This window comes from Rhynchophorus ferrugineus, unplaced genomic scaffold (assembly GCF_030347505.1).
Source record: "Rhynchophorus ferrugineus isolate W39M unplaced genomic scaffold, kcgeb_rfMv2 rfM1, whole genome shotgun sequence".
Taxonomy (NCBI): Eukaryota; Metazoa; Arthropoda; class Insecta; order Coleoptera; family Curculionidae; genus Rhynchophorus; species Rhynchophorus ferrugineus.
The window spans coordinates 31,339,555-31,362,363 of record NW_027472580.1 but is presented as its reverse complement, the minus strand read 5'-3'; the positions used below and the strand labels follow the sequence as shown (position 1 = coordinate 31,362,363).

The 22,809-nt window shown below is 32.5% G+C and overlaps 1 protein-coding gene across 1 annotated transcript in view; it reads right to left on the bottom strand.

Moving 5' to 3' along the window:
* The window catches only part of jus (EB domain-containing julius seizure protein), a 95,085-nt gene continuing 72,276 nt past the window's right edge, over positions 1-22,809 (bottom strand). The window contains exons 4-6 of the mRNA XM_076419336.1: positions 8,620-8,737; positions 6,488-6,666; positions 1-1,440 (exon numbers count right to left, since the gene is read on the bottom strand). Of these exons, the coding sequence (XP_076275451.1) occupies positions 1,292-1,440; positions 6,488-6,666; positions 8,620-8,737 (446 nt within the window). The 3' untranslated portion in view covers positions 1-1,291. The remainder of the gene's footprint in view (positions 1,441-6,487; positions 6,667-8,619; positions 8,738-22,809) is intronic.

Here is a 22,809-nt window from a genome sequence, read left to right as displayed (position 1 = left end):
TATTTTTTTAGCAATTTATTTTGATTAACAAAGCAGTATAGCGAAAATATTAGTAAATAGTATAGTATAAGTATATGTCTTACAATATAGTATAAGAATACAAAGATCAAACTATTTAATATATATATGATGTATAATTTAACGTTTGATTCGAGAATCAAATACGTCACACCCTTAATGATTAATAATTTTTATCCGCCAAAAAGCATGTATTCTTTAAAAGCAATGCACATCTTAACACTATCTAGCCTAAGAAAAGGACAGTTTTATGAGCAATGTCAGTGTAGTCAATAGTAAAAAAGAGTATAGTTTGTATAGGTATAGAAGGTACGTGACGAAACTAAAGCTGACGAAAAGGTTTCCCAGTCCTTTTCGTCACCCCCAGTTCCTTTTAATATACAACGAAGCAGCTAAGCTAAAAACACCAAATCACAGTTTAGGTTGGTAGTATCACAAAATTTTCCCAGCATCTTGGCTACCACCGAGCGTAAACAATGGTCAAAGTTTTACTATATTTCGAGACAGAAGTCGACAAGAAACGCTTAAATATATATCAACTCTACTCAAATGGTATATTAATTGGTGCTAATAAAACTTTTATATTAGTACTCAACGTTAAATAACTTATTAATTAATAAAGAGCTTGTCTGGTTCTACAAAATTCGTTCTTGTTGACGTACTGAAATCCACCGAATGAACGATAGGTGGCGTTGTTGTTAAAGGGTGAATATTCAAAATTTAAAGTTAGGTTACGGTTATTAACTAGTTTTAATTAACCTAATTTAAAAGAAAATCTAAAGAATATTTATTTATCTTACAATCTATCCTTACAGATATTAAGTTTTGTTTATTGTTGGATTTAAGGTTAAATTAACAATTAAACAAATGACCCATGAAAGTGCGTTTATTAATTTTAGTTCGTTGTTTTAGAGATGATTTCAAGTTGTTTTTAAATGCGGAGTGATTTTCGTGCTGACATAGCACAGTGTTTAACTAATGCGGGCGTTGGAAGACAAGCATAGGTAAGCGAAGCCTTACTCATTCTAACATTTAGTCTGTCAACGACAGTGAATTTTCTAAAACCAGACAAAATTCTCTGACTACAGACTAGAAAAAGTGGTGCCTATTATTAACCTATATTTTTTTGACTTTGTGATGATTGGACAAATATTTCCTTATGGTCCCTAGCATCACTTTTACTACCGAAGTAATAAGTTTAGCTTACATAGATGATTCGGCAACATGTTTTTATTGCTCCTAACTGTGTAACGGGCTGAAGAAGAAGTCCAATTTAAGCTTTTGAGCCTTGGATTTCAATGGCTTCGGAGCTTTCCAGCATTGGCGTGGCGGCCAATGGTGATTTTTCCAACTTCGGGGGGCTCTTGCTGGTTTTCACCGAACCACCAGACACGCTGCTTCCTTTCGAGCCCCTTCGAGAACCTAGAATTCATATAATAGTCAGTATTTTGTGGGTACAGTTTTTAATTAAGGAAATGACTAACTTGCCCGAAAATATAAAGACATGTATAGGACATATACCTCTACCTCTACCTCTTTAGCGTATTTAGACTACTCAAAAAATGGGAACCTATATGATATTGCACGTATGCATGTATTCTTGTTCTTCATTTTTATTAGTGTTTTAAGATTCTTTCCATTATTTTACAACAGTCCTTTTGAAATTAATTTATAGTATTTTTGGTCAAAAACTAGTTCAAAAAATAGTACTTGAGTGAAAAATGAAGTGAGAGAAATTAACAATATATTTATTTCATTTCTTTGTATCTTTGGAAGTAAATAAAATAAAATATTGACAATCTAAAAATGGCAAACCCTAGCGATTCAACCAAATCACCTGCACACTATGATATAAGATTAGAACAATCATCAATAACGCAAACCCCACAACCAGAATGGACTACAGTCACTAACAAAAACGATTGAGAAGCCCGGAATAAGAAATCGCGAGGCAAAAAACAAGAATCAGTGACTATTGGTCACAGAAAGCTGTAGAGACAAAAAACAGCTTTAGCAACCTGTCGGAAGAGATTGAAGAGAATATGCAACCAATCCCTGAAAAAGTTGTTCCCAAACAACCACCAATAACAGTCTATAAGGTAGAAGTAATAAAACACATCCATGACTTATTGAAAACCATTACTACGAACTACACAGTTAAAACAGTAAGGTATGAAACAATTAAAATCCAATTGTTCGAAGCGGAGCACTTTAAAGTTTTAGTAAATAAAAGAATTAGATGGAAGAAACACCCAGTACCATACATTCAGGACAAAATGCGAGAAAACATTTCAATTTGTGTTAAAAAGATTACATCACGGGACGGACTTTAACACCATTAAAGTAGCCCTAGCTGAAAAAGGCCACGAGGTCGTAAATGTTCACAATATACGATATCGCACGACAAAAAAACATCTGCCTATGTTCTATATTGATTTAAAACCTAATGGAAATAATAACGCAGTGTATGAAATCATCAAATTGAAAAATAATATTATTAAATGCCAATCACCACATACAAATAGAATTACACCACAATTCACGAGGTGTCAAGCACACGGGCACACAAGGACTTACTGTCGCAAATCAAATAGATGCGTAAAATGTGCAGGAGAACACAAAATAGGAGATTGTACTCGTAAAGTTCGCGGTGAAAAACTGAAATGTGCTAAATGTAACGGAAATCATCCAGCGAACTACAACGGTTGCGCAGTTCACAAGCAGCTAGAGCAGAAACTCTATCCTGCCTTAAGAGAAAAAAGACATCAACAAAAACAACCGTCTACCCACCAGACCAAGTCAACCGGACATAACTGATGCCCAAATGGTTGAAAATGGTTCAGCACAAAATAGAGAAACCACATCACAACCTACTGAAACTAGAGGCAACATTTCTAGATTACAAAATATGATGGCCAAACTAATAGATCAAATGAGTACGATGCTTGGTCTACTCACAACCGTCGTCAGCAAACTTGCCTAATGCCTGAAAATATTAGCTCCTAAATCGCCGTCTGGAATGCCAATAGCAACAACATGCCAGGGAACTAAAAATGTTCGTTACTGAATAAAATATTGACGTTATGATGGTTTCGGAAACACATTTTACGGACAAACATTATTTGAAAATTCGTCATCACTGTCAACACCCCCAAGCAGAGCATGTTAAATATCTTGGTATGCACTTAGATCGACGGCTAACCTGGAAGAAGCACATACTCTCTAAACGGAAACAACTTGGACTTAAATTGTATCAAATGTTATCATTAGACAACAAGGTATTGCTGTATGAGTCTATACTCAAGCCCATTGGTCATATGGAATCCAACCATGGGGTACCGCTAGCAAATCTAATATATCCATCATACAACTGTTCCAAAATAAGGTGTTGCGTGCCATTGTTGATGCTCCGTACTATATTTCAAATAAAGTGATACAACGCGATATTCTTCTAGATCCTATAACGAGTGTAATTCAACGTGTTTGTGTGAAGTACTTCGAAACAGTGTCAGTGCGTCCCAATGTACTCGCTAATCAGGTAAATATGCGACATTATAGTGAAGTGCTTAGACTAAAACGTTTAACACCACCTGATCTAATTACTGGACATATATAGACTTTAGAATAAGCTTTAGAACAAGTCTGATTAATTAAGATAATATTTTATACAGAAGATTACTTAATGAAGATAATGCAATTTGGCAATCGGCAACGTAATTAGCATGCCGAATATTACTTGGAATGTGAACTGGAGCGAAATCTCTAATTCATAAGACCGTTTTACAATTCTGGCCCAAGTTAGAAGCAGAGCCAATATTGTAAGATGACAATTTGGCAATCGGCAACGTAATTAGCATGCCGAATATTACTTGGAATGTGAATTGGAGCGAAATCGCTAATTCATAAGACCGTTTTACAATTCTGGCCCAAGTTAGAAGCAGAGCCAATATTGTAAGATGTCGATAGTCCATATCTCGGAAACTATCAGAGATAATGCAATTTGGCAATCGGCAACGTCATTAGCATGCCGAAAATTACTTGGAATGTGAATTGGAGCAAAATCGCTAATTCATAAGACCATTTTACAATTCTGGCCCAAGTTAGAAGCAGAGCCAATATTGTAAGATGTCGATAGTCCATATCTCGGAAACTATAAGAGATAATACATATTTGGCAATCGGCAATGTAATTAGCATGCTGAATATTACTTGGAATGTGAATTGGAACGAAATCGCTAATTCATAAGATAATATAGACATTTATAGCCAATAGAGCAGATTATGCTTGATTAGCAATGAAGTGATTTTGGCATCTCTCTAGATAAAATAACAGTTTTCCATTTAGTATTATTAAGTTATACACATGTTAAGCATGGAATGCAAATTGTATTTCCGACTTTCATTACTTTTATTTGTTTGATTATAAAACGATTTTTAAAGTGGCGATTTTGATGTAAACGACAAAGGACGACTTAGAAGGCCAAAAAAATCGAAGGCAGTGAATTGCAAGACCCATCGGAGGAAAACCCAGTTTAAATTCTGAAGGAAGTGAAAGATCTTGATGTGAAATACTCATGATTTTAAGGTTTTGTTATTCATATGGTGAGATAAGCAAGATGATATTGTGCAGATAACTCTGCTGCTATATTACTGATATCAAGTGAACAAATTGGACGGCACATTGTTATAAAAAATACCAGCATTAGCGAGTAACTGAGGCAAAGTCATCCTCTTGCATGACAACGCACGACCAGACGTTGTAAGAGTTGTGAAGAATAAACTATTGTAGCTTGATTAGGAATATTCTGATTATCACTTACTCATATCGAGTCAGTCAAACACAAATTTGTAAACATATTTAGCAACAATTTTGCATATAGCTAATATTTGTAGAGTTGTGGACTAAATGCTAAAAGTCGTGAGTCTCTATTGTATTTTTAACAACTTAAACAATCTGAACAATTAAATGGAACTGTTTCAGAAATAGTAAATGCGGTTCATTAACCAATGTATCATCAACTACTGTTAAATTTGTGGATTATTTAGAAAACATAAAATTGAATAGAGAAAAGTCAATGATAAATCAAAGAAATTCCAAGAAGAAGTTTCTTCAAATAATTCTGGTAGTTTAGCAGCCCAAGTCGGTTATCAGGTCTTGTGTCAATACTTACAGAAATTAAATAATATGACTAAAAAACAAACATAGGAAAAGAATAATCATACATTTCCAAGCAATAATTTGGAAAATAAGTGTAATCACATCACAATGAAATGATTCACAAAGTTTTCCAAAATATCGCAAAATTTAAAGAGCTACTAAAACTTCAGTCAGCAACTTAGAATCGTGTATCCATCATTCTTTTCCGAAATATTATTTGCAGGTTCAGAATTTTGGCGAAAAAGATGACAGGTATGAGAAGTATGAGAAATGAATTTGTAAAATTAGATAAGTGTGTGAGAGAACTTGAGGTTTGAGGCCAATTCATCGCTGTGCTCAAGTATTAAACCTTTTGCAGACGTCAACTTGACGAGTTTGGTGTCTGAATTTGGTCTGTGGTTTTGGCCTAAATACCTTCTTCAGAGAATTGTTAAACCAAGGGACGCTAAGGGCTATCTTAGCAAGCAAGACTGCTTATTGTAAAATAGAGTTAAGCCTCACGAGTTTTCCTTGTTGACAGGAATTTAAGGATCTTCTATATATCTATTTTAGTCTTGTTTTTTATGCATTTGGAAAAATGTATCTATTTCTAAGTAACTAATGAACATATTCTGAAATTGACTTAAAAATACACCATAATAAAAGAACAACTTTGTATAATGCGCACTTTGTGTGAATATTCACCTCACGAAAACGAAAACGGGTTTTTCTATATGATAATACACTTCAAGACAGCATTTTAACTTGAAGAACAATGAGTGTTCAGCCTAAAGATTTTGAATGTCTGATTAAAGTATAACTGTAAGTTTAAATTGAACAAAACTATTGCGGTATGTTGATGTAAATTACATTTACTGCATTTTAGTCAGTATTTAGAGCATTGAACATTGAAAGAACAAAATGTATATAAACGAAATGCTACACAATGTTTTTAGATTTTAGATCAACAACACTTAACCTAATGTTAGAAAGTCGTACGTGAGAAACTACATGAAAACATTTAATTGAGAAGGTTCCCTTCTTTGATTTTTTTGAGATTTTAAAGATAAGTATTGTGGACTAATTGTCGAATAATTTATAATATTACATTGTTAGAAAACTGAAAGGGTTATGGAAAATGTTCATCAATTAAGTATAATTTAGCTTGTATAAATTTATTACTGGTTGATAAGTTAACGATTCTTAAATGACTGGCGCTTTTTGTCTTGTAGTGGGTCTATTATATTATAATCTACCATAGGCATTATGATTTAATGTAAATGTTAAACGGTATTTTGATAGATTGCTAGGTCGGATAATCCTGAGGGTATACCTTGCGAATTGGGCGAATGTGGTTGCAGCGAAGTCATGCTGGCCGGCCTACTAGGACCGTGACTTCCTTTGGATCCTCGACGTTCGTGATGAAGTAGTTTGCTCTCGCGTAACAACGACACGTTCATCAGTCGTGGATTGGGCGTATTGAAAATTGTCCGGTTTTCTCTCCATCGAGCTCTGAAATGTATTAAATAGTTATTATGTGTAATATACGAGTATATTTTAATACAATTGTATATATGTACGAGGGAACCCAAAAAAAAGATATAACAGGTCAATTGAAAAGTCCCCGGTCTGACACATAGATGGCGCTACTAGAATTAAATCCATATGTTTTTTAGTTAGCCCTAACCCTCAAAAGAGGTTGTTACCGACGAAAACATTTAAAAAATCCACAAAATGATTTTGAATGACGGTAAATTGAAATTGAATGAAATATTAGACACTCTAAAGATATCAACTGAGTGTTACATCATATGATTTACGAACATTTGGGTATGAGAAAGCTTTGTGCAAAGTGGGTGCCGCGTGAGCGAAAAACAAGGAGGAGTTGATGATTCGGAGCAATGTTTGAAGATGATCAAGCGTAATAACTCCGACTTTTTGCATCTTTATGTGAATGGATGAAACATGGCTAGATCATTTCACTACGTCCAATCGACAGTCATCCGAGTGAGTGCTCACGATGAACCCGCTCCAAAACGTGGGAAAACGCAACAGTCGGCTGGCAAAGTTATGGCGTCTGTATTTTGGAATGCGCAAGGAATAATTTTCACTGACTACCTTGAAAATGGAATGACCATCAGCAGCGACTATTACATAGCGTTATTGAACCGTTTGAAGAACGAAATCGCCGAAAAACGGCCGCATTTGAAAAAAAAAGTGCTGCTTCACCTAGACAATGCACTATGTTACAAGTAAGTGAAAACGATGGCAAAAATCCATAAATTGGGCTTCGAGTTGCTTCCTCATACACCATATTCTCCAGATCTGGCCCTCAGTGACTAATTCCTGTTCTCAGATCTGAAAAGTATGCTCGCTGGGATCGCCGATCGATCGAAGAGTTGATCGCCGAAACTGAGGCCTATTTTGAAGCAAAGGACAAATCGTAATACAAAAATGTTATCAAAAAGTTTGAGGGTCACTATAGTCAGTGTATCGCCCTTGAAGGGAATTATGTTAAATAAAAAAAAATTTTGCCAAAGAAATATGTTTTACTGTGGTAGGCCGGGGACTTTTCAATTGGCCTGTTATGTTAATCCTAAACGTTCAGTCACGTTTGAGATTTGATCAAAATCGCTAATTCAGAGCCATTTTTGGATATTTTTAAGCGAAGCATCCAGATTTATTTTGCGTAAATAAGTAACAATGAATGATTGGATGGAAATATGGATCCATTACTACACGCCTGAATTACATCGCAGCTGTCACATACCAGCTGCTAACGCACACGTTCTCATTGTCTCCTGAGTGACGAGGGATCATCAATAATCTTCTTCAGAATCTTCATGAGATTAAGAAAGAATTTAAAAGGATGCGTCTTGGTCATATGTCAGCGGTTCTGTAAAGAGCACTGGATCATTAAAGTTAGCGAGCTCCTGTAAATATTGACGATAAAGAGTTGATAAATGCATCGTATGTAATGAAGAGAGTATAAAAAGTACTTTGTGAGTAGTTGAAGGATTTTTGGAGGTTATCTATCAGCGAAAGGAGGTTAAACGAAATGAAACAGTGGTGGTTATATTAAGTGACCGTTATTTATTGATGGTAAATAAAAATAGAAAATATAGAAAAGGCAATAGATGAAAGGGAGTGGAGCAATGTTAGCTTGAGAAACGCTTGAGCAATCGATGGTGGCACGCCTGAATCTAACGATGGTCAGTGACTGAAATGATATCAACTATCCTTCAAAGATAATGGTTGCCAGATCTTCGTTATCGGATACTGTTATCTGGGTATTTTGTAGGTCGTTAATTTAAGATTCAGAAAATTCGACATGATTCAATGTCGCTAACATCCTTTTTTTGGGTTCCATTTTGCGTCTTTTTGTATATTAATACTAAATATCATATAAGTCATATTAGTATTATAAATTATATAATATAATTAACATTAAATGTTATATCTTACTTGCTAAAAAGCCTCAGGACAATGCAGATTGTAATGAACATGAGAAACATGGCGACTAAAATTCCAATCATGGCAGGGTCTACATATCGCTCTTGGCCGCTTATTGTTGGCGTCACGGCTAAAAAATATAAAATTACTCTATAAATTAATCCGTCTGGATATCAACATCTTTATTGTATATATGTCACTAAACACCTCTTATAGGTTTGCAGGGGCCTCGGGATGGCGTAGATTCAAAATTGAATCCGATAGGTGATACTAGAGTTCCAAGAATATTATTTTTATTTTTATTTAAATTTTAAAAACGAATATAAAAACATGTAATAATACAATATTGAGCGTAACATATAATAAAAAAGTATAGTACGCTACTTTTCAATTTTTAATAAAATATTTTAATCACCGGGTTTTAACAGCAAAGAAAAAAATCTTTTTGATGTGATCAAATACAGATTATAAGTTTTGTGCTATTAATATTTTGTATCCATATACTGTTTGGTACTTAAACCTGTTCGGTGATCCCCAGGCTAGTGTCTTGAGATACTCCTATACCTACTATATACTGCTGATAACCCAATAATAAAATAAACAGTACTTAGTACATTTGCCGACGACATAGTTATCATGGCAAAATATATATCTGTGTTTAAGGCTGTAGGAAAAGTACAAGTAGCGGCTAACAAGATCTACAAATGCACTAGGGATTGGAAAATACAGCTTAATAGCTCCAAATCTGTCCATGTTAATTTTGCATTGCGGCAAAATGACAAAAATGTAATATCACTTGATGGATGCCCGATTTCTCAAGCAGAATCAGCCACATGCCTCGGAATATATCTCGATGGTAAGTTAAACTGGAAACATCCTGTTAAACAAAATGCAGAACAGATTATATTCAAAAGTCAAGAAACTATACTGATTAGTTTGAAGATACTCTCAACTTGACCTAAAATCAATGGAAAAGGACCCATGGGGTGCAAATATGGGGTTGCACCAGCCATCAAACCGACTAGTAATTCAACGCATCCAAAAAAAGTTCTACGATTAATTACTTATGCTTATCGCTACGTAACCAACAAAGAGCTGCACGATGACCTCGAAATCAAATGGATACATGAAGTGATCCTAGATTTCGTTTTAAAACATTAAATAAGTTTGTTAAATCACAGCAACGTGGAAATAATACAGTTACTGGACAACACGCAGGAAATCAGAAGATTGAAACCATCTTGTTTTGTGTGTATTCTTAAGTTTAGCTTCAGTAGATTCGTTTATTTTAATTTAAAATATATACTGTAATATTGTACTCGCCTTGCTTGGTTATTAATGCAAGTACAATAGGACAGAAGCAATACATTAATTAGTAAATTGAGATTGTACTTAACATATCTAATGTAATATGTAATTAATAAAAAATATTCTTTGGTGTCAAGCGCATTCGCCAGAAACTCAATAATGTCCACAATTTTATTTTTGTTAACTGATAACTGAGAGTTAAATACAAAGTATGTTATTTAGGGATATCGGTCACGATATCTCGATATTTCAAAAAAATATGGATATATCGATTTCGATATTAAAATTAAGTACCAATTTTAAAAGTTTATTAAAAGTAATTAAAAGATTTTTTTTAATGTTTAAGAAATGTCTTTTTTTTAAATATCGAAAAACATCGACTAGCAAAAATATCAATATTTCTTGAAAAAAATTCTAGTTGTCATATTGTTTAATTATGTAATAATTATTCTGCAATTAACAATAAATTTTCTTTAAAGTATGCTATTAAAATTAATCTATTTTTCAACTTTTGTTACAATAATATATTTTAGTCGATTAACGATGGTTTTGTTATTCGTCGTGATTATTTTATTATATTTGTTATTTATTTTTCGAGCAACTGAACTGGAATATTGATTCTGTACTAATATTAATATAACAATTTTCTAATTTAACATTAAATCAGCATTTCAATATTAAGATGTGGGGAAACTGTAGTTTAGTTAAATGAGATAAAACTTGCTATCATATCAAAATTTCTAATCTTAATCATAATTTATTTATAGACAATTTAACACAAGTAAAAATGAATAAACTTCCTCAAGTCTGCATGGTTTTAATCAGGCCCTTTTCAAAATTTAAAGTCCAATGTTTATTTTTTTAATCTACGGTTTTTCTTTTTTTTTACTATAGTCTTGCGTCTTCCTATTTGCGATTCCTAGAGAATTCCCTGCAGTGCTTTTACTGCCTGGTTTCTCCAAATATTCCGCTCGGCCGAAACTAGGTCGAGAACTGTTGTGCAATGTAAACTTGAGCTAACACAGTAGTATTTCCTTTTTTTAACGATTTTTAACACGAATGTTGGTTAAATTAACCTGCAAGATTATTTTCAGGTAATATTTTTGCATTAATTTATATAAAAATTTACGATTTTTCATTCAACATTCATTTTATATTGTATATAATTTAATAAGGAATATGTATTTTTATATGTACTACTTTAAGATAATTAGATGTCTTAGTTATTTAATAACAGGTCAGGTTTAGTAACAGGTTCAAAATCATTTTGTGGATTTTTTAAATGTTTTCGTCAGTAAGAACCTCTTTTGGGTGCCCACCGCGTTCACCGTCTTTGGTGCTCATTTCACCACGTCTAAACTTAACATACCAATCCTTGATGGTTGATTTTCCTGGGGTAGTGTCCGAAAATTCGCCATCAAGCCAAGTTTTTGCTTCAACTGAATTTTTTCCTTTCATAATGAAATTCCTTTTTATCCATTTTTTTCACAATAACAAAAATAGTTTTACTCAAAATGTTATAATTCACAAAGTAATGATACGACAGCTGTCAAATTTAGACACATGGATATCATACACATACACATATTTTGAGGGTTAGGGCTAACTAAAAACATATGTATTTAATTCTAGTAAATGTTGATATGTAGACGGATAAAAGAATATTAATGATGTGTACCATAAACATACAGTCACATCGGCTGAAAACTTGATGGATGCTGGTTCATAATATTAATTTCGATAAAGTTGAGGTTCTAGCCATCCCACAAGGCTATTTTGTTCTATATTTAATTTAATGTTTTATAGCTAGAATGTAAACCTGTTCCGCTTATTAAGAATGTTTGTAGAAGGCATTTGATTTTTGAAGCAAATATTGGATTAATGAATAGCGATTAAGATATTCACTATCGGCTTTAATTTTATTTATTTTTCCGCTTTTCTTTTTATTTTATTTTATTTCAGTTTTTAATGAGCAAATTTTATTTTGCCTGGGTTCTGCATAAAAAATTAGACTCTAATAGCATTTTAATTGTATTTAAGAGGAAATTTAAGTCTAGAAATTTGAAAAAAATCGATTCTTTATATTTTCAAAGCCGAATGAAGAATATGTCCTTAACAATTATTTTTAGCGTATGTTTTAGCGACGCGGCATCTAAAAACTAAACTTTAAATGCGTTTTTCTCAAAACTAGTCTTTTTTCGAGACGGTTGATATATCTCAACTTTCATTGAACCGATTTACTTGGAATTTAGTGTGAGCCTTCTACCGTATCGAAGTAGAAATATTATAAAAAATTGGATTTTTCCTCTTATTACATTTTTAGTTTTTTTGAAAAATTCGAAAATGTCAAAATATTGTAATAAAATTTGTTGTTTCGAAGAACCATAATTTAGCGAAAAATATTTGTTCGAAATCCACCAGGGCCCTGTATGTATCTATCCCAGACATGCCCGTGTAAGACCGAATGTCTTCTGGAATGATATCTGAGATAGTCAGTTAAACTCGACTGACTAGTAGGTTTAATGTCAAAGATCGTGATTTGGAGCCCATGTTAAGAAAATTAAAGCATTACACATTTTGCATTTTGGTGGATAGCAAGCACATGGTATGTAACACATACTAACACACGGATTTCGTAAAATAACGAGCGTTATGTTAGCTTGATGCTATATAGACTTTGCGTATTAAAGTTAAAGATCAGATTATGAATTTATAAGTATCTTGTGATGAACGAAACATTCAAGAAATTATTGCATATACCTTATTGCCATAGTTTGTGTATATAATGTTTAATATAATGTAATTTTATATAATATAATGCTTAATTTGAACTTATAAAGAGGATTAGTTTGAATTTATTTCTTGGTCAAACTATCAACAGAAAATATTATTTGATGCCTAAAAGTTGGAGTTATGGGCTTACAAGTGTAGGCTTATTGGATTTCTTTAAATGCAACAAATTCCATCGAGGATATTCTGTTGAGTCAATTAAAGAGATTAAATCCGAATGAAAGATGGGTCTAATGTATTTTTCGGAAACAGGTCGACAACTGTTTCAAATTCTTAGTATATCTATAAATAGCATCTGAAATACCGAGATTGGTTGAGCCTATTCAAAGTCTTGAATTTTTTACATGTAATAATGATTAAATTAAAGTTTGTTAGTTTAATAACTTTGCTCTTCCTTTATTTGCATGTTTGACTTTTTTAAAATGAGGCCTAGAATGCGGCGGGGGTTGTCATAAGAGATAGAGATCTTAAAAAATTTGATGATTGTCAAAAAATCTTTTCTCTAATAAAATTACGGATTTTTTTTACAACACCATAGTGATAACGCTAAAAAGGAGAATATCATCATAAATTAAACAATGTTAGCTTGTTTTGATAATTAAAAGGTACTCATTAAGTTATATAAGAACCTATTAATAAAATATATATTTCTACTAATAAAATTATCTGGAAAATGTAAATCACCCCTGCAAATATATAAAATTTCAAACAATCTCAATGTCAATCATATCTACACTTTTCTCATATTCTCTATAGTTTAGAGCTTTCCAAAAGTTTCTTTCCAAAAGTTATTTTCTTTTCGTCGGCCATACTCGGTACTCACTAGTTTAATCGGCTATAGGCTTTGGTACGCGTTGCCGAATCAGCCATAATCGCCGCACGTTTCCTCCCACATTTCAGTAGTATTTCACACCCAATTGCGTTGTTATAAGTTGTGAACAGTATGAAAATTCGGAATTTATAATTCCTTATAGTTTTTGGTAATATCTTAACAACAGGAGAAAGACGAGGTAAAATAAATTTGTTAAAATAAAAGTATATGGGTCGATATATTATTATGAAACTTTCTATTCTGAGAAAAATGAATCTACAAATTAAGAGGCTTAACTTTAACGGAGTTGCGCGGAGTTGACACATATTATAATATTATTATATAATTATAATTACTTTGATCAGCAAACTGAATTTTAAATTATACCAATTAATCAACTATATCATGAAGTTAGTTTAATTGATCGATTGGATTTTAACAAACACTATTCACATATTCTTTAACATATTTATGAAAGTATGCGTCCATAGGCAAGGAGGTAACAAAAATTTAAAAATCTGTTTACAATGAATATATTCAAAGATAAAACCCTAACAGATCGATAGAACTAGACCCAAGGAAGTCCTAATACTACCGTAGCGACCTTGAGGCATGTCGAATTTTTACATAGTGGAATAATGGTCTACAAAATACGCAGAAATATAATCCCAGGTGTGGAACACGGGCGGGGTGCCAGTAGCGCCAACTAGAACCCGATAACGAATAGCTGGCAACCCCGAGACGTTTATCTGGGATGTTATTGAAGGGTAATTCGATTCATTCAGTATTCGACCATCGTTTGGTTTAGACGTGCCACCATCGACTGCCCAAGCCTCGTCTCCAGGTAACACCGCTGCCATCCGTTTTATCTATTTTGTATTTTCCACATTTTTATATTACTTCAATAAATAACGGTCACATAATGTAAGCACCACTGTTTCATTTCGTTTTACCTTCATTCACCGAGCCACATCATTTATCCTAAACCACTTTATCGTTTTTTTGAATCAAGTTTGTAATTAAACTGTCAATATTTTTTGTATAACTTTGAAGTGAGCCGAAGGAGATAAATTAATGTAATTTTGAGTTGACGTGTGAGGTTCCAATTTTTATTTTTTCAAACATCTCAAACAGATCGTTTGTTATAACATGTAACGTTAATATTTAACTCGCTTAATTAATATTTCATTTGCGAATGACACGGTCATTATGTCGGTCATAGCGATTATTCGTCCGCCGCTTCGAGCGCCACCCTGATTGCTATCTTTTCCAACTTTTAATTTCTATTGTTCGTCATACTCGTATAGTTGTTTGCTTTGTTTCGCTGCTTAATTTTTCCCGCATTGTTCTTGGAATAGTTGTGCGTTTTCTTTTAACTTCTTGTTTATGGGCATAGAGGGTTTATATTTTCCGGTTTAATTGTTTGTAGATTTTCCTTCCATAATATAGTTTTAAAGTAATTTGAATAGATTTTTGTTATTTAGAGAAATAAGGCAAGCAGGTTCAACTGAAATCGTACTATGAACGTCTTAGATGTGAAAAGTGTGCGATTGTCGTTTTTATTGACTGTCGCTTATTTTGGACAGTTTGATAGCTTGAAGTTGATATGTTTTGATTAACTTTTTCTTCCGCTAAAAATTGTTAAATTTCTGCAAGTACCTTATGGGATCTTATATAAGGGCTTCGTGCGAATGCAAAATGATTTGTTAAATTCAATAGAGCATGCACTGTTTTTCAACATAATAGTTATGTAATTATACAAAAAGTTGAATAGACATAGCTTTCAATGTGATATTATAAACCTATCGACCTTCTCATAGTTGTTTGATGTTTTCACTGATTGCGGCTGGAGTACCACAAGGTAGCGTCTTAGGACCTCTTCTGTATCTGCTCCATACAGCTGACATCCCAACAACAAAACAAACACTACTTGGAATTCTTGCTGACGACACAAGTATTATGGCAAACGATACAAGTATTATGGCCTAGGACAGTAGAAAAAGTACAAGTGGCAGTTAATAAAATCTACAAATGGACGAAAGATTGGAAAATTCAACTTTATAGCTCCAAATCTGTTCATGTTAATTTTGCATTACGGCCAATTAATAAAAAGTTAATTATATCACTCAATGGATGCCCGATTCCTCAAGCAGAATCAGCTAAATACCTCGGCATCCATCTTGATGGTAGATTAAAATGGAGACATCATGCTAGACAAAAAGTAAAACACATTGAGGAATACATATTGATGTATTTATCTCCCACTCGTCTTGCTTGTGAATTAATCCAAGTACAAATGAAATGTAGTAATAAATAAATTTTTAATTAAGATTGTACTTAACATATCTAATAAAGATGTTATCAAAAAAATTACTGATACATTTGACGTTTCTAACATTTTTCTTGATATAGTTTACGTTGCAGAGTCATATGGCTTGAAAATGAATGAAGAAAATGTTAAGGTATTAAGAACTGTGTTGCTACTGCAGGACTTTGAACATCTTTCACTAAATTCTGCTGCAGTTAGCGATCGGCCGTAGCCATTCTAGCAATTTTATAGTATTAAGGTTCGGGGAACAACAAGCCGCACTGGCTCAAATCTTCTAATTACACATTAAGATGTTTCAGATGCTTTTTAATCTCAACCCTAAAAGGGGCCCGCTAAAGTTAACATAATGGTACAAAACTAGGATGTTGATATGTAGACGGATAAAAGGATATCAATGATGTGTACCATGAACACACAGTCACATCGGCTGAAGTCGGTTCAATTTTTTTGTTAAAAATATATTTTTCAGCTGTTAAAGAAAAGGAAAGCTCAGTTGCAGGATACATTAACAAGGAGGTAATATTTGAAAACCACATGAAATTGCTGTTAAAAATTTGTCATGAACATGAGAAAGTAATAAAGAATAAAGAAAAACCCAAATGTCTTAGACTTAGTACGACAAATTAGGAGTTATTTAATAAAAATGTTTTTTTACACCTTAAAGTAATTGCTGCTTTATTCTATATATCTGAGATGTAGGTCAATGGATTTTCTTTTCAATTTGGGCGAGGGATTATTTTCTCCTAGGCATTGCCTGGGTTTTGTTATATAAACAGGACGGACAAAAACACAGAAACTTCCTGGTGTTTTTTCTCAAACGACTTTATGTCGAACAAAAGGATGTTTTTTTCAATTCCAATCGGAAACTCCATATGGATTTGTGCCGAAAAGGTTTAGTATTATTAAACTATGTTTTGCTCTAGATATTAGATATTTTAATAATCATATATTTTTTCACGGAAAAACAAAAACGAGGATTTTACGCATTCATATTAAACTATAGTATTCAATATTAATAATACTTTAAGGTCTTAATATATTGCTATAATAAGTTGCCTCGTCTTTCCATAAAATAAAACAAAGTAAAATAATAGTTTTTTTTTGTTAATAGGAGTTCGGGCAAAAGTTCGTAATTGGATCTGTAAGCCCATAAGAGGTGGATTGAAGGTGATCAACTATTCCAACGACTATTCCAAGTAACAAATATTAAAGCTTTGAAGAACACCCCTTGTCTATGGATCTCCGGTACTCACATAATGAGAAACATGCTATATATTATACCATGAATTGTGATGGATATCAGGTCACCAAAGGCCGACTGAAGATTAATTAACATACTATACTAGAATATTGACAGAAGCTTGCTTCAGAATAAATGGCCACAAAAGCAGATTGCAGTAGTTCCTCGGCCACAAAAGTTGGAAAACGATTTCATAGAGGATACCATAGAAATTTGAGTACACATAGTGCCATTTCGAAGATATTTAAAAACAAATTGGCGGACGAAGGTACAGGCTATACTCAAACATAATTTTGCATTAACTAGAAGTTATCCAGACGGAACGACGACCACGTTCATCGCTGTGGTTCAGTTGCCTTTTCTTTCCGTAAAATAAAACAATTTTTTTAAAGTAAATCGATTTTACAGTCGAATTTAAGTTTTTTTTTAATAATCTGTTTGAATGGCATTAACATAATAGTTGAAAGTCAAATAGTTCACACAGCCCATGTTGAATAATTTTATTCCTATTTTATCAAACACTTCAACACGGCTATTACAATGGTTTATATTGTGATTGTTCCTCGAACCATATGTAAACAAATGATATTTATATCTAGGATATGCTATGAACGGTTACCTTTCAAACGAGCTTCAGTATGGCGTTGTTGAATAAGTATTACTATAAATATGCGACTTTAAAACAATCTATTAGAAAAAAAAACGAAATTATTTTTCTGCAATGATATCTGATTGGTAGGTCTCATTTAAAATTCAATTGAAATTTCATTAAAATTCAAATTCAAAAAAAAAACGAAATTATTTTTCTGCAATGATATCTGATTGGTAAGTCTCATTTACGTCGCACACGGAAAACAACAAATAGCAATTAGTCAAAACGTTAAGTTGACCAAGCGATGGAAATTTGAGCCTTATGTAGTTGCAAATATTTGCCATGAAGCCTCACCTTCTATAATGAAAAAATGACGGCGCTTTATTGGCATGTTCAATATTCGTGTTTCCCTCAAACATAATTACGTGTTCATTTTATTTTAATGGAATATCAATATTGTTTTATAACGTCGCTTGAACTGAAGTTGGTTAGGGCGGTTCTAACTTGTTTTTTGTTCTATATATCAAGAATTGGCATTATATATTTCGGTTAAATAATGGAGAATAAAAACTACTTTTTATGTACATATAAATACAATACAAGCCATACTGGATAAAAACATTAATAGGCCTCTTATGAAAATTCCTGAACAAATTTACGAATGCCTTGTGAATATATCTGTTAAAACTTGATGGTGCTTATGATAAATACTCGTAAGTACGCTTAGTAGTAAAATAACATATATATGCAAACATCCAGGTAAGTAATTCAGCACAAATGGTATTTTTGGTATTTATTAAGATTCAAAGGATTAAAATCTTTGAGTTTGAACAGTAAGAATAACCATTTAGAGCATAAAAGAAGTTTAAAATGTTCAAAATTTTTAAAGAAAATCTACAAATTTGATATGAAATAGTCAGTATTAATTAGGAAATCCCTTTAAAGTCTGTTTCAAATTTAAACCGCCATTTTTGTTATTTGCAACTAGAAATTAAAGGTTTATTTCGCGTTAAAAAGAAACTCCATGCGTTTTGTAATTTATTTTATTGCCGTTGCATGGTCCGTTCGGTAGTTTAATTTTTTTCCACCCTGAAAATGTTCTATATGTTCCAATAAACGTCACTGTTAGCGTTGCGTGGTTAGGTAAATTTATAACGACGAAATTGTTGATGACAATTTTTTATGACTTTAACTTAAAATTAAAAGTTTTGTCGGGTAACTTTGTGAAAGCGTAGATGAGTTTATAAACTGGTTCACTATTCTTTTAGAAATTGCAAAATGTTAATTATTATTATCTTTATTAGTATCAGTGATACAAGTCTACATTTTCCTGGAGATAATCAGAGTTCGCGATCAAAGAGGATGTCTGCTCTAACCAATACGCTGTTTTTGGTGTCACATGTTCGGACGATGCTAACCCCCAATTTTTCAGATCGCTCGCCATGTTTATTTCTGAGGTGGCTTGCTGAGTCTTTCATCCAAAAGCTCGGTTTCGCCACAAAAGTCTGTGAGGAATTCGTACACCTTTCATTCGATAATAACCATTATAATCTACAACGAATTCGCATTTGAAAGTCCTCAAATTTACAGATGTCAGACTTTACCAGCCATATCAGTCTTAGCAATAGGATTTTGGTCTTGATTGTAATATTTTCTCCTTTTCCCGTTCCACAGATACCATCTTCGTCTCTCTATTAACCAGGTGTTATTTTAAACATCAAACAATAAAAATCTACTAAAGGGTTTCTTTTTTTGAATCAAATTCAGCAAACTAAATAAAATATACGATCCACATTCAACAAACCAACAAAAAGTGCGAACTAAAATTTTGTTTTATTATGGCCAAGGTGATATGAGTGGAAAATGCGTGGTGAGTGATTTAAGCGCTGGAAAAAAGTGGTTTCCATATCGGTGACAAATAATTTAATAAAATTATGAATATGTGCGAAACTGCAATATTAAGAAGAAAAGATTATTATGGAAGCAGATATGCTATCAAATTATTCATGAAGCTTCTTTATGTATGAAATCACATATATTGGAAATCCTACTTTACTTGTCGAATTATTCAGATATTGTTTCTTCATATTATTTGTTCCTACTAGTGGCACGAATTAGTCGAGCAAGACCTCTGATAATAATAAGAAGAAATACTTTGGATTGGTTGAAAAAACGACGAAATATGCTACTTGAAGAGGGAAGAATGAAGGGCTTATTACTGGACAAAACTTTGAATTATTTATCTAATATATCTAAGCGTCGGAAGAAGACTTCCACTTATACCTATTACTTTAAGTTAATTATTCTTGGGTTTTGTATTTTAATAAGTTTTTTAGTGTTTTTAAAAAATATGTCTCATTCTTGCATACGTCATTGCTATTTGTGCATGTTTCCTAAAACTTTAAAAGTAAAATTTTTTATGGACGATATTATGAGCTGAACTTGAAATAGAAAAGTTTCATTCGATCGATACTCTTAACTTGATTGGAGTGAAACTATTTAAAGTCTTGGCCATTTGTTGTTTATAACGAATTTTAGAGAATTGCCATTTTTTACAAGTTTTATAATGTGGGTAATTACCTACATAATATGGGCTAAAGTGACCTAACTGTAATGTTATTTTTTAAATTATATTATAATTCATATGTGCTAGTACCTGAAAACTCGGACCTCTACTTCATTCCTGTATATAAAATGTTATCCGCAGACGCGGAATAGATGTGTGCAAAAATATGAGTTAATGAAGGTTGAATTTTTAACATTACAAAAAGATATTGTCTGCCAGCTTCAACGATATGAGAAAAAAAAGTTATGTACTATAATGAAGGTACCGTCAATTATTTTCTAATTGTTTTTATGGAGTTAGTGACTTGAGGTTGACCTGGTAACTTTATAGTCAAAAACATATGTGAAAAAATGTTAGTTGATCATACATGCTATCTGTTTTGAATATTTTGAAAATAAAGGATTCAAATTGATTGGTGATTTTCAGAAGATACTGTAATGCTGATGCTTAATATTAATACTATTCGCAAAAGGAAACTATAGTCTACATAGGGTAACTTTATTCAATAATCAAAAATACTCATAAAAATGAACATCTATATCTAGTATAGACGAATCGATAATGTGCCAAATATTAATGCTGTATGGTATATTATAGATTGGCAACAGAAGCTTAATATCGACCAATCACGGGGAATTAAAAGAAGATTGCTCTGTGACGTGGTTATTGAAAATGACGAAGCTGTTAACGCCTGAAAAACATTATTTCTACTGACAAAATATGATAATAGAAAGCTAGAATAGAGTAATTAATAGTAAAAAGTACCAGTATGTAAGTTTTATAAAAATGAAAATGTAATGTTATGAAAAAGTAAATAATATCCCACACAATAATAAAAAGCCAGACAAATAAGTGATATACCATTTTATAACATACAATGTTTTGATGGATTGTAGAAGATCGATCAAATAAAACAGCAAATACACGTCATCAAAATTTATGACGTCAGCATCTCACAATGTTGCCGCATTATATTTAACTTTTGGTTTACGTTTGTCAGTTTGTAACCACTAATTCTCAAAACTAACGTTTTGAAAAATCTTGTAAATATTTGAGAATAGGGACCACTACCAACACAAATCGAATTTTATAGATTAATTTGGTTGCATATTTCGACGCATCAGACTTCATTCTGTATCTTTTTAACTCATGTAAAATAGGTAGAAAAAATCCGTTCAGAGTTTAAAACTAATTTTATATTTTTTGAAACTGCATTTGGCAGTATATTCGACTTAATCTATAACGTGCTATGATTTTTTTATTGGAAGAACTGTAGAGTTTCTGACGGAGAAAAATGTTTAAAAATATGTTCGCTGATGATTCGCTAATGCATATGTTGATTTTTAACATTCTTCATGATATGGTTGGTTCTGCAGAGAAGATACGACTTGGGAATTTATGACAAAAATATCAAAATATTAAGAACTGAACAGTCCATTTTAGACTAGACTTTGAACCAGTCCATTTATTGAATTAAGTTAGAGCAAGTTGCAGGGGTTCAAGTGTTTTAGAACAATAGTATCTAGAACATAATATGGTATTTAGCGCTGAAGTAATGAGCCAAATCAGCCAAGCTGATCTTGCTTTTCTAAGACGGTGCGTGTACCCTTTAGAAGGCTTATCTGGCCAATACGTCTGTTTAGCCCCGAGACTTGGATGGACCCCCCTTGGACTTGGCAGTTTGATATCTGTAAGCTTTCATTTGCGATGCTTAAAGTAAATTCTACATGCTTTTCTCCAAGATCGTACTAGAAATCGTAATAGACGTCATTCGTTTAAGACCTGACAATGAATTCACATTTGTTGAGTTGAGTAAATTGTGAGAAGCAGATTCATTGGTTTGGACATGCCTGTCAAATGAAAGGTGAATGAATCCCTCAGCGACTTCTATTGAGACATCAAATTCTTGAATGCAAGGCTGAGTAAACAGCTCCAAAAAAAGATATGGAACAAGGTCATAGAGAGCGAAATAGACACCAACATTATCTGAAGCCAGATGTCCTGTGGCACTAACAGCAGCATATAGGTTGAGAAGTAGACACTCTCTCTAAGCACTAGATATGGACTGATGATGATAACAAGTGGTTTTTGTATTAATTTTTTATTTATAAAAAAGTTAATATGAAGATCTTAATAAAATATAATAGGTTATAATTTTCCATTCAAGAACTTTTATTTGAACACTTGCAACGAAATGTTTGGCAACACCGTAGATGTTCCATGATAATACAAATTTTATTCCACCGAATTAAAAGTGATTACATTTATTATTAGGCAATTATTTTTCCTTAAGTTTGTCATGCTATTGTTTTGTTTAAACCTTCTACGATCATCACAGTTAATCCAATTTCCAACGCCTATAGGAATTAAGCCAGCAAAATGATCAATTTGATAACTATTAATTAAATATTTAACATTTGTAATTGGTATGAGTTAATTCCTCATATTTTTAAAAATAAAGTTTATGGTTTTAAAACTTCTTATAGTTAGCGATCAACAATTTAATACAACAACTATTTTTAAAACGTATAATAGTGATATAGTTTTCTTTCATCGCTAAAATAAG